Here is a 13,274-nt window from a genome sequence, read left to right on the forward strand (position 1 = left end):
CAGTTGCTATTCATTTCATCATACATCCACTTTAAACCTTTAATTTAGGGTTAGCTATAGCCTTAGGGACTGTAATTATGTCTCTATTCCACACATAATTAAAAGGTAATGAATATTATCCACTACGATTTAAGAGGGTGCCTTCAAACCTGCGCTCCACTATCTTCTGAAACTCAATCCGCATCAGTCTGCCACGTGCTCTTGCCTGGATCATTGTTAAGATTTTCGCAAGTCTCTCATCCCTCATTTCTTCTAGATGGCCCAGGAGACCAGCCTTGAAGAACACCTGGTATGTGCACAGATGTCATTTCACCATAACAAATTATTTTATTCCAGAGTTACACAGACCTTATTTTTACTGACACATTATAAAGTAAAAGACTATAGAGAGATAAATACTACTTGCATCAGGGACTGCACTTCAGTTCCAAAGTTGTTTTGAAACTGGGTCTCATCTCCCCAGTTTTGAATAGACCAAACTATTTTGTTGCCACATTTTTATTGCCACAGTACTGTGGCAGGGTTCAGAGCAGGTCAGCTGAACCACAACTCCCAGGTCCCAGAGAACCCTGCTCAATGGGATCATGTCATAACTGCACACGGCTTCATTTCAAAAGCTGCAGCTGATCCTGTGGTCCATCTATGTTTGAGTGTACCTGTATTATATTAAAGAAGCTATTGTTTTACTGGGGGGCATGGAGCATCAGCTGCTGCTTTGTCCACTTGTAGTGTTGCTGTAATAAAAGCTTTGTGGGAGCTTGAGCCAGAGGAATAAAATTCCTCTAGCACAGCTTAAAAATTAATATCACTTTGCTGCTATATTGCTGGTTCCTTGTATTATTAACCCCTCATTAATCGCCACCACCAGAAATTGCATAATGTCCCATTCTGCAAATTAGATATTAGAACTATCACTTTTCTTTTTGCATAAGCAGTGACAGGCTTTTCCGGTTACCTTGGTGTGTCCGAAACGATACTGGTTATGGTCAACATCTAAAGACGCCAGCAGTTTTTCAGCAGCTTTTCTGCTATCTACAAACTTATCCTCTGGGATCGCACTTGGATTCAGAATGCGGTACCTGTTAACAACAGATGAGCAATGAGTAAAACTGGCCTAGATTCTACTTCCCCACTGCCCTCCCCCACCCCCCACCCCCTCTTCCCCCAAAACTTAAAAACCCTCAACACTCCACCTAGGCTAATTTCCTACTTTGCCTCTACACAGACACAAGCAAGAGCAGAATTCTGCCTTCCATGTTCAGGCAAACTGAATAGAAAATAAACTCGAATGGAATAAAATACCTCAAGTAAAAATGAAAAGACATGCTTTGCTTATTTTGACTGATGTGTTAGGACAAGAGACACCACAGCTCTGCATTACCTTTGCTTAAAGTCAGCATAAAGCACCCTGTTTGGGAAACCCTTACGGCAAATGCGGATGCCTTCCAAAACACCATTACAGCGGAGCTGATGCAAGACTAGGAAAGCATCCATTTCACCTACAGGGGAAAAAACAAGGTTAAATTAAATGGAGCAGCTCCATAGTGCTTAATCTTAATTTCACAAGGAAACTGGAAAGTGTGAGGTGTCGTCTCCTGAAAGAGCAACACCATTGAATAAGGTGAACAACACAGACAGTATTTAAGTACAATCTAGTGACTTGGAAGTAACTATTGGAACGACGTAGTTCAAATATACTACAATTTAAAGACTGTTTTGTTTTCCATACCTGGAGTTTTTGATTCATTGGGGATAATGCATCGTACAAAGTGAGGGGCTGTAGATCTTAGGTTAGTCATCAGCTTATTTAAATTTTCCTAGAACAGACATATTGAAAACACAATTGGCTTTAGCAGTTTAATGAAATTTCTATCACTTACTTCTTTGGTTTGTTGGCTGTTTTTATTAAGGTCATCTCTCTAAATAGTCTCCAACAAAACTGTAAGCTTACCAAAACTATTACAGAGAAATGCATTCAAATAAACCAAAGTATAGATTAATTTTATGATAAGAATCCACATCACTTTTAGCAAAGTCTTAACAAGTTAGATGTTTTACTTATATACCCGGAAATGTCAGAAACAAGATAAACAGCAAGCAAGATGCAGTACCATCCTGCGGAGCATTTCTGTAAAGCCAACTATATTTTTGCCTAGTCACTTCCCTGCTTAGTGAGGATAGTTCACCTTTCTCATCTGTTCCTCATAAAAGCTAGGTTTTTGTCCTCCTGGCCAAATATTTTCCCTTTATTAATCTTAATCAGACATCTCCCAGGCAGGCAGCAAACTAGCTTGGAAGAAGCTAACCACTCAGTGCCTATCAGTGATCGCCAAGCTTTGTGGAAAGTGTTTTGTCTAGTAAGGAGAAAATAGAGACTATTACAGGTGGAATGTAATGTCATCAGCTGTTGATTGTTCAACTGTTCAACTGTTCAAACTGAAAATTTCTCATATGCTAGTCATGACGCTAAATAAGACAACCTGAGCTGTGTACTTAGCAGCTCCTTGTGTGCTGGAAAGTGGGCTTCTATTTGTGGATTATCAAATTACTGTCTGAGTGATCCTTCAGCTATCTCTACACTTCTTCAGATGGTAAAATACAGGTCTTGATTTCCCATACTTCCAAACAAGATAAAATGACATGATTAGTGGGAGATAACTACTTTCTTCCCTACCCAAGGTTTACCTACATTACAGTTTCCTCAACGTTACCCAGAATAAATTGTACTAATGGTAAATTACAGGCCTCATTTTCCCTCAGGCCATCAGGAGCACATGCCAATACCAGTAAAAGGGAATTACTCGGGAAAAAAGACTATATGACACTGCATTCAACAACTTTTGTTGCTCTAACCCTAGGATCCAATTACAAACTAATCAGATGGGGACTAGCAAATTAATTGTAATCAGTTCCTGTTCCACAGACATGCATGAAGCAATAAACCACAAAAACAGTGATAAAGTTTGTTCACAGGATTTTGTGATGCATTCTCAACTAGAATAGAAAACACTGCATCTCCTGAATGCTCAAAGAAAATAAAACGGAGCAGCGCCTCACACACGCAGTTTTAACAACAGTATATTCACTTAGCCAAGGGCAATAACCCAGGCCTAGTATCAAAATCTGATGTTGGATTTAAATGTCTTTTGTGCGTCACAATCCTTAACATTCCTCTCCAATGTATTGTCTTAAAGCCTCAGGTGGGGAGAGGTAAACAAACCTTGTGTAATGAGGATACGGTTTGAAAAGAAGCACCTTTCTTGCGTTTCTTTTCTCCACCTTGGTCAGCTAAGGAAAAAAAAAAAAAAATCACAATCTGTATCTCAGTAAGGGGTGAAGGCAGGGCATGGGAGATGTACAAATAACATAACTCCCTCAATGAAAGGCATAGCTAATGACTTGATGGCTCTGATTGCTCAAATATTACATGAAAAAATCTGAACATCAGATGTGACAGATCACAAGCTTGCAGCTCTCTGTCCATACTTAGGAATTTTGCCAAAAACCACTGTATGCTTTCCGGATTGCATTTGCATTTCAGATCTACACAGCATCACTTGTTATGCAGAAAGTCTATAAATATGAATAAGGCAGGAAAATAACTTTTTACAAGATAGAGTCACTCGTAGTTCATTAAAAAGCCTACAGGGTGAGACGATGCAGAAAAGTAATGCTTGGGGAAAATGTGTACTTTACATTGTACTGATACTCACATGCCTGCTCTGCAGACACTGAACTTGGGCAAGAAACATTTGTCCAGAATAGAGGGAAATGAATATTTATTTTGTAATTTTAGATACAGTAGCTTTGCATTTCCTGACTTTTGCTTAAAGCTTCAGATTCAAAATCACTCAGATCCTCCAAAGGATTGCTAGTTTCTGACATGACCTTCACACAGTTTCACAAGAGCCGACAGGACCCAAAAATGTACAACAATTGCCTCAGCCTTCTAAACACTGGACCATTAGATCATTCCCAGGAGGTCTGGCATTCTGTCACCTGTCAACAATAGTCAACATAAAAGGAGAAGCGAAGAGTGCAATGTGCTCAGTGCAATTATTCACAGCCTTTCCCCCTTTTGAAAGTGACACTGCCCAGACTGGAAGAGGCTAATCTGGACAGGCTGTTCTTTTCTCCTGACACTGGAGAAAAGCAAGGTGGCATTCTGACAGACAGGAATATCCACAGGCAAATAGGCAGTTAGTAACTTGCAAGAATTTGCTAGTGGCAGGATTTTTGTTATTTACATTCAGCTCTGTCTCTTATTCACATTATGAAGTCTGCAGCCTGCTTGCTTTCTCAGAAACTGTCTTATGATTCATCACAACAACATCTGTAGATGAGGTTACTAATAAATAGGCTGTAAGTGATTGCAACCTCAGGACATCAGAGCTACATCTTTGTAATGAATGCCAGTCTTACTTACTTAAGATCAATTTTCTGGATGCTTGCTACTTGTCTTCCCACAGATAAGACAGTTCTGTGTAATGCATACAGCTTAAACACATTCTCATACATTAGTCTTGTCAAATAAAAAAACAACAAGCGAAAAAGAAGATGTATTGGCAAAATCTTCTACTTTGGCCAAAGTGGAATGGTGTTCAGATGCCTTCAGTGTCTACTTGCCACTAACCCAACAAAATATTCCAAAACTCTCTCTTCAACTTTGTATTTCTTAGTTAATTCAGGGTGATTAGCAAGGAGGACTACAGCGTGGGAAACAAGAGCTGTTCTTGTTCATAGGCATTTATGCACAAAATTTTTTTGTGCAACACTTGCCTGCATATCTGAGCACTTGCATGCTCAAACTCCCACTGGAGTGTTCACAACACGCAGATTTCCTTGCCAAAATTGCTCAGAGGTATTACGCATTCAAACTAGCTGAGTTAATGGCCTCTTTGGTATAACTGGCAAGCTCCTACAGATGCTGTGCACATCTAAATAATTAGTCACTGCCTCATTTAGCATTGAGTCAATTGCAGTTGAGATAATTGTTTTGTTTTTGACATCCATTCCCAAGCACACATCCCAGAAACAAAAGAAAACCCGTATGAGCTGATTCTGCTTACCACTGTCAGCGCCAATGTAGCTTTCAAACAAGCTTGCCAGGAGTTTGTTGGATGATTTTTGGAAAATACCTACTACAGTTTCATTAAGCGGGTCTTTGTTCTTCTCAAGCCACCCAATGATGTTATAGGGAACCTACAGCAAAGCATTGAAAACAAAACAGAGTTTACAAATGTTCCCCTTCACAGCAGCCAGTAGTTCTTTATGGTTTGGCTTGGAGCCAATGACCTTTTGTGAAGGGCTGCACTCAGAGCAGTACCAGCCACCCAGTTTTTCTTCACTTCCCCTCCAATTCTCTGCTCCCTAATTTCCAAACCTCTCTTCCTAGTAATTACCATCTGAATCCCACACACACCTTCCAAACTATCTGGTCCCTACAGCTTCACATGGACTCCATGCGCTTGGCTGTAGAGATACCACATGCCATCAGTGTCACAGGAACCCTACTAATAAGTGCTGAATTATTATATAAAACGTACAAGTAATAATTTCACTTCACAACAGCATGCTGCACTGGAATAATTAAGGTTTTCTGACAAAAACTTAATGACTGAAAAACTTAACTCCAGGACTTTTCCACAGTGGGAAAGTATGTTCCATTATTAGTACCACAAGGGGAGAGAAATTATAATTTTCTTTGCTGAATACATTAACAATACAGATAAAGACCAAGATGGGTATTATTTCTCTTAATAAATACAAAATTAGCTTAATGTTCAATTATAATTTGAAATAAACAGCATCAGGTAAGCTCCAGCTTTGCTGTGCTGAGGCTTCATATCAACTCTAGTTTGATAAAAAATTTTCTGCATCCCTCTCAAATTCTGCCCATCTGGCCTGAAAACAGAGGTTTGAAGCTGGGCAAGCTTTGGCTCAGTTATCACAGTACTGGATTGTATTCTTGTCACCCCGTCATCAGCAGACCTGTTAACTAAACCTTCATAGCAGAATCAACCACGTTTCCTTTTGCTACTTTGATACGCTGGTCCTAACGTGAGTAAAAAGTGATGTCAAATTTCTTTTTTTTAACCTTCCTTGAAGTTAGTCAGAAATTACTCAGTCTATTTGTACAGGGAACCGAGAGGGAAAATTACATGCTGCTGCTGTTTAATCTCTAGTCTTAATCTAATTATAGGAAAAGTGATAAAGGCAAGGCATATTTTCATAAAAGGCACTATTAGTCTTCCTCAGTTTCTTTTGTTTTATTTGTGTATCCAAGGACCAGATGTCCTGGTGTTTGGTGGCATCTTACTGTGCAGAGAGAGTAGATGTCTGCTTTTACTCCTCACTGTTCTTTCCTTCCCCTTTTCATCCTTCCCACCTTCTCTTGTTGTGTGCCATGGGCCAAACCCCACCTGGAATACCTCTAATACAAAGTCTACCCACCAGCAGAGGAACTTACTGCACCGGCATAATGAAGAAGTTCAAAGTGAGCTTCATATTTCCTTTTCTTATCAGGCCTGGGCTTCTGTAAATTAGGTGACTTGCCAAGATGATTGTCATAGAGTTTGGCTTTGAATGTCATATCTGTAGCTTTCGGGAACATACATTCCTCTTCAAGGATAGACAGGATCCCCAATGGCTGTGGATTTAAGAACATCTTTGTTTGAGAATTCTTAGGCTGCTTTGCTTTCAGAAGCTGTGTCACCTTTAAGTTTGACCTGATGGAATTTTAAGCCTGCAAAATTGCTTCTCATCCTGATGGAGGAAGCCTTTGACTATTCTGTTAAAATAGTAACCATACTTTTGACTATTCAGTATGTCAATACTGCCTTAGGAGGCTTTATGATGACTTCCAGAAAGGGTTTGATTTACATCTGAAGGCAGCTGGACCAACTAGCATTTTATTATTTGTTTCTCAGGAAAAGATGAACTTTCTTCCTAGCACTGGATAGATTGAGGGATTAGGATCACGCACAGATATCCTATCACTGGAGAAGAAAGTGATCAAGTAGAAGAGCACTTAATAATAAGCCTTTCTACTCCAGCTGTTCCGAATGTCCTGCTAATGCAAGATTCAGAATTTCATTTTTCCTCACAGATCAGCAGGGTTAGATGTCATGCCATAAGAGATGGCAGAAAAAGAGAGATAGAAAGGGACAGCTGTCCCTACCAGGACTACATTACATTCACAAAGAATAGAAAAGGAAAGGCAAATCCCATGCTGGGGAAGTGGTGAGAGGAAGCAAAGTTCCAGGCTAGGAATAGCATGAAGGACTTTGCACATCAGCATGTAATGTAAGAGACGGGAGCCTCACGCCGTATGTGACTGAAACATAGCATTTGCCTTGAAAAGCTGACAAGTAAGTTTAATGTTAAGCATATGTGGAACAAAGTATATGGAAAAAAAGTAGGGGCAGAGAAAGACAAAAGTAAAAACCGAGGAAAATTATACAGCCACACAAATTCACATTTATAGCTTGTGGGTACTGTTCAAGCCGAGTAGCCACAAATGCCACAAATACTGATTTTCCTTTGATTCTGCATTGCATAAAGGCAAGAAACTTGTTCTGCTGTTTATCCTACTTTGTTCACTGGGGCTTGATGACATCTCCAAGGGAGCATCATGAAAAAAATCAGATCAGTAAATACACCTTAGCACTCCTGTACATACCTTCTCAATTAGATCAATGCAGGCCTGCAGGTCCATGCCAAAATCAATGAATATCCATTCAATGCCTTCCTTCTTATACTCTTCTTGCTCCAGGACAAACATGTGATGATTGAAAAACTGTTGCAGTTTCTCATTAGTGTAATTGATGCAAAGTTGCTCAAAGCTGTTAAACTGCAGAAGGAGATAAAAAAGAAGCATTTTCACCACAAAATAGTTAACTATGGTAGGGCTTGGTGGAACAGCAAGAAGGAAACAGTTTCTAAAACCTTCTAAACAGTAACTGGTTGAGAAACTACTGAATATAACACAGAAGACAAAGGAGGGGGAAGTTCAGTGCCTCATGTGCTGTCCTCTGGGGTGTGAGGATGCCCAGATTTGTTCAGCTCTCTCAGGATGCATGTGCCTTTCCTTCAGTAGTATGCCACACCAGTCCTGTAAAGCAGAGCCAATGCACTCTTTGCTCGGCTGCATACGGAGAGCAACACATAGCAGCAACAGCATTAAGTACTTATCTTCAGGAATGGATTCTGAGAAACAGGAGATGCAATGTGCTTTTCTCACATACACTTGTTTACAATGATGGTAGAATTACAGAACAGCCCAGTTAGGAAGGGACCTCAAAAGATCACCTGGTCCAACCTTTCATGGGAGAGGGAGCCTACATGAGAATGTCTTGCACCTGTCCAATCACGCCTTGAAAACCTTTAGTGGTAGGGACTCTACCAAATCCCTGGGGAGGCTCTCCAATTGTTCTCACTGTAAAAAACTGCTTATACTGAGATGAAGATATATCTCTTATACTGAGTTACAAAGAAGAAGAAATATCATACCCTATAAAATACGCTTTCTCTCAAAGAGAGAGTGGGAACAACACATTTTCCTAAAACATAACCCAAAGCATGTGAGATGTTGTCTTTGCTAAAAGTTGCCACCTTCTTCTTCCCCAGGAATTATCAGCATGTCCAGCTGTGCTAAATGTTGAGTGTTTCCTACATCTATCCATTGAAAAAACTTGTAAAATCATATATAATAGTTGCCATTCGGCTTTCTAAGCCCTTTGCCTTTTGTTCATCTAGAAAAAGATATACCCACCTAAGGGCTATCACTTGGTACTTTTATGTCCTTCCACCAAGTCCTCACACATTAATACTCACATCAAAGATTTCAAACCCGGCAATATCCAGGACTCCAATGAAGAACTGTCTTGGCAGCTTAGTGTCCAAGGTCTTGTTGATACGGACCACCAACCATTTGAACATTCGATCGTACACTGCCTTAGATAAGGCTCCAACAGCATACAAAACCTAAAATACATGTTTCAAAATACCACTGTATGGAACAGAAGTCACTGTGGAACACAAGGATTTCAGTGCAGTAGCCTATTTCAATCCCTACTTGTGGTTTAAATTAAATTTCATAATGGTTCTTATAATCAGCAAGGCATACTTAATGCAACATACAGCTTCTCCCATTATCTATGCTAACTTTTCTTCAAACTCTTGTTAAGTATATGTATGTATACTAACACTTACATAAAGTGCTAGTAAAGTACCTCTTGGGAAACAGCTGGAGAGCAAGTTGCAAATGTTTTAATGCCTTACATTGCCGTGGAAGTTAGGACCAGAAAGTTGACAGGAAGGATGCCAGTCATGATGTCCATAGCTTCTGCCAGAATAGGGAGGTCTGTGCTCAAGTTGCTTATTGCCATTTGCTTCTAATCTTTGAGGGGTGCTATGGCATAAGCAGGTGAGAGGAAAAATCTGCCAGAAGTCTCTTCTTTAGCCGATGTGTGAGTACACTGACAGGACAGAGCTCTGACCAGCAGTTCTCTAGTTTCTGAGCCTGTACCGAGCCTGTCTTCAAACAACAATTTTCATTGTAACCAAAATGCTGCAGCATCTTCTACAATACTGCTACAGCTACAGCAGCTCTAACCCGTGGACTTTTGTTTCCTAAATTAAGAGATACCTTTAACTGGATATTGCCTTTAGCTGATTGAGGTCACACAGAGCTTAAAATTACATGAATAATGAATGAGTGATGAGTGAATAAATAATCCATGGCTCAACTGTTTTAGATAACTATTCTCATCCAAAATTAGATGTCAGTCCCCATGTGGTTTTACTGCACCTGGTTTCCTTGAGTGGCTGCTACTAACACATCAGAAAAACAATCCTATCAAGGGCAGTGCTGGCCGCTATTCAGTCTCTTTACCAGTTTCCCACACTTTCACAGTCTATTCCCCCAAGTTTGGAGATGTAAAATGAGGACAGGTACTAGAAGTACATATTGATATTTCTAGCAGCTGTCTGTCTCTCTCAGATGTTACAAATGAATCCTCATGGCTTGCAGAACAGGTATCCAAATACCCTGAAAGCTTCTCCTTACCTGTTCAACACTTTGGCCCTTGGTCACATACTCGTTGCCAACTTTCACTCTAGGGTGCAATAAACCCTTAACCAAATCAGAGGAGTTGATTCCCATTAGGTAGGCAGCTTTGTCAGCACCTGATCAAGAGAAAAAATGTTTCAACTGTCTTTGAACTTCTGCATGGAAACATACCTAGACAAGGAAAAAATATTAAGTAATCCACTTCCAAAGAGAAACCGGATAAAGACCTTGCTCCTTTAATGATTTGTGTTAGGCGTGCCTGTACTGTCCCTTGTGGTAGAGAAGGTCATCTAACTACCTTAGACCACAACTGCTGCAAGAATCACGCTTGAGAAACTCTTCAGGTATTGGGAAAAGAACGTATCTCCACACTGGTTATAGACAGTTTCAGGTGCAAGGGAAAGTAAAGAAGCAAGACCTGAAGACGTGAAAGAGAAAGTTAAGGCAACAATTTCTCATAACCATTTTATTCAAGTGGTCACAAAAATGGAATTTCACTGGGTCGCTGCATCTATTCACCTTCTACTAAGTAAGGTTACCCACCACTGAACACACCACTGCTGCAAATATAACACAGCACTCCTGGCTGAGCAGGAGCTACATCAAAGCAAACAGGCTTCTGCTTTCTCAACACAGTGCATGACACACGCCAGACTTTTGAAGGTAAAGAGTAATTTTAGGTCTTATTCTTACTTTCAGTGCCATCAGCCTCTGCCTGCTCTTCTCTGGGTCTTTGTTTGAATTTCATGTTCCCAAAGTGCATGATGGCACCTGTGAGCTTGTAGGAACCAGATTTCTCATCTGGCACAAAGCCCAAGATGTCCATGGCTTGCTGTAAAAAGGAAATGAAGATATTTTGTCACTTCCCTATTCAAAAACAATGTCATTTTTGCAGTCCCACAATCTACCTTTGCATGCCAGAAATTACTAACCTGCCAAGGTGTGTTACCTCACAAAGCAGCCACTAGAATACCCTGAAGACCCAGCAGTGGCTGGGGAGCAGAAGAGCTCCCTTTATCTAGTATTTTATATATCAAATTATAAGAACACTGTGCCCATGGGCATTACATGGAGCAAGGCCAGATAGTTTATCAGGCATTGTGCTTCATAGTATGAATGCAATTAAGACCCATTTCTGCTTTGACTTTAGTCCAAGAGTTTCAGTGACAGAAGTTAGGCTCCTGCCAGCAGTTTTCCTCCCCACATGCACCTAATCTGTGAAGCACAAAGTTAAATCAATACAGGCTTACATCTGTTGCCATCAATTCTTCTCCATCATCCAAGTTGTCCACTGTAACTACTCCTTGCGAGCAAAAGTGGTAGTCATATGGGTTGGTAGATACCAGTAGCATATCTGTAAAAGAACTGCTAAAGTCAAAACTGCCATCCATTCAGGATATCCCCCAAAAATGGAGATCAAAAGGTCAACTCTAACATATGTTTGTGCCTGCACAACTGTGTATAAACTGGGGTTTTTTTTGTTTGTTTTGGGTTTTTTTACAGCTGCAGGCAGCAACCAACTCTTTCATTATACTATTTGAGTCTGAAGACCAAGATTTAGAGAAAGCGTGAATGAAAAGCATATGGGAATACTGCATACACATCTACTAAGCATGTTTTGCAGTATACTGAGTTCATAGTTTCCTGTATAGGTCTACTTTCTGCCTTGCATGCCTGTAGAGGTAAAAATCCCATCTAAGTACAGAGGAGAAAAGGATTTTAGTATGATCTGAGACAGAGAGTGTGGGCATGGCTCCCCTCTTTTATAACAGACTCACAAAACAGCAACTTCTAGGACTTTCTGCAGAGGACATTTGGCTCTTGATGAACAAAAGTCTTTCTCTTTTCTTTCCTTTCCCTTCACATCAAAACCCAAAAATATATTGTTGTTTTCTAGAAAGCTAGCTGGCTCTGAAACTACAGGGAGAGTCCTGCTTCTCTAAATCAACAGAAAGTTTCACTCATATGCAGCAGATGAGGGTTTGGTCTAGTTTTCAATATTTTATATACATACACACATACCAATATGTATGTATCATAAATATATGTCTATCAATATAGGTGTACACAAAATCATATTCTCTATGTCTGTCTTTGCTATGTAGTCTCTATGTTATATATTCATTTGTCTACATTTATATTTTGCTATATTTATACTTATTTCTATTTAGATATTTATGTGTTTATATACAAACGCATACATTTCTTGTCTACAAAACAGAAGTCCCCACTGGTTTCAGCCTCTTCAAGGGCCTGCAGACATGTTCCTGCTGGCCAAGAAGGTGTGTGCTGTTGTAAAGTATACAGACAAACAATTTACGAGAAAGAGCATATTTTCCCAGCACAGGGATTCACACAGGAATCTCAGTGCAATGCTTCCTTGAAATCTTTCCTGTAATCATCATTAATTAGGCCGTGTAAAAGCTAAGAGGGTTAGGGAATTGACCATGCACTGTCAGGATAAGACTTCAAAACAGATTATGATTGCTATGGCTTAGTAGGAGTTTAGTGGAGCAGTAAAGTGACTCTTTAATGTATTTTATAAAATGAGTTCCTTCAGAGCACAAATTAAAGTCAGCAAACCACATCACTTAAATAAACTAGTGAAGGTTTTATTCAGTGCATTAGGAGATGAGAGCAGAGAGACCTCATCTGCTCTCTGCTCTTCTCCACCAGGTCTGCATTCAGCCAGGGCAAGCTTGAAAGGGGCAATAGCCACATAACCAGCAGCAGGCAGCTTTGCATATTCTCTCATGCTACACAGCATGCTAGGATGCCAGTTTTGGCACTTGGGGCAGAAAGAGGAAACTAGTTTTTCTTCATGGACCTATAAGCAAATCTCCTCACATGTGAAAATATGGATAATTATAGTTTTATCACCACAAACGCTTTTGGAGACGTAGCATTTCCCAGATGTTTCAAGACCTTGGATTACACAAATTCAGTGTGACATTTTTTTGCCTCTATAATGCTACATTTTAGAAGTCCCGTCTGAGTCTCATTCTCTTTAGACTAATCTGTAATATCACTTCCCTTTATAGGCTACTCACATCAGTGTATCACAGAAAAATGATCTCTATTGCTGCCACTGGAACAGCACCTTTAGAAAAGTATATTTGACAGTGGAAGTTTAGCTTCACCAAGGGGAAGCGTAAGGGCCTTTCTGCACACGGGTTTGCCTCCTGCCCCCTCCTCCGCCACT

At 40.1% G+C, this 13,274-nt stretch overlaps 1 protein-coding gene across 1 annotated transcript in view; it reads right to left on the reverse strand.

The window, feature by feature from the left end:
• Positions 1 to 13,274, reverse strand: part of MYH15 (myosin heavy chain 15) — a 45,153-nt gene that overhangs the window by 21,982 nt on the left and 9,897 nt on the right. Inside the window, exons 11-22 of the mRNA XM_074898830.1 lie at positions 11,323 to 11,426; positions 10,766 to 10,904; positions 10,070 to 10,188; positions 8,836 to 8,985; positions 7,682 to 7,852; positions 6,470 to 6,649; positions 5,070 to 5,202; positions 3,221 to 3,288; positions 1,730 to 1,817; positions 1,382 to 1,499; positions 956 to 1,079; positions 150 to 286 (exon numbers count right to left, since the gene is read on the reverse strand). Coding sequence (XP_074754931.1) covers positions 150 to 286; positions 956 to 1,079; positions 1,382 to 1,499; positions 1,730 to 1,817; positions 3,221 to 3,288; positions 5,070 to 5,202; positions 6,470 to 6,649; positions 7,682 to 7,852; positions 8,836 to 8,985; positions 10,070 to 10,188; positions 10,766 to 10,904; positions 11,323 to 11,426 — 1,531 coding nt within the window. The remainder of the gene's footprint in view (positions 1 to 149; positions 287 to 955; positions 1,080 to 1,381; positions 1,500 to 1,729; positions 1,818 to 3,220; positions 3,289 to 5,069; positions 5,203 to 6,469; positions 6,650 to 7,681; positions 7,853 to 8,835; positions 8,986 to 10,069; positions 10,189 to 10,765; positions 10,905 to 11,322; positions 11,427 to 13,274) is intronic.

The sequence above is a fragment of the Athene noctua genome, chromosome 1, assembly GCF_965140245.1.
Source record: "Athene noctua chromosome 1, bAthNoc1.hap1.1, whole genome shotgun sequence".
Classification (NCBI taxonomy): domain Eukaryota; kingdom Metazoa; phylum Chordata; class Aves; order Strigiformes; family Strigidae; genus Athene; species Athene noctua.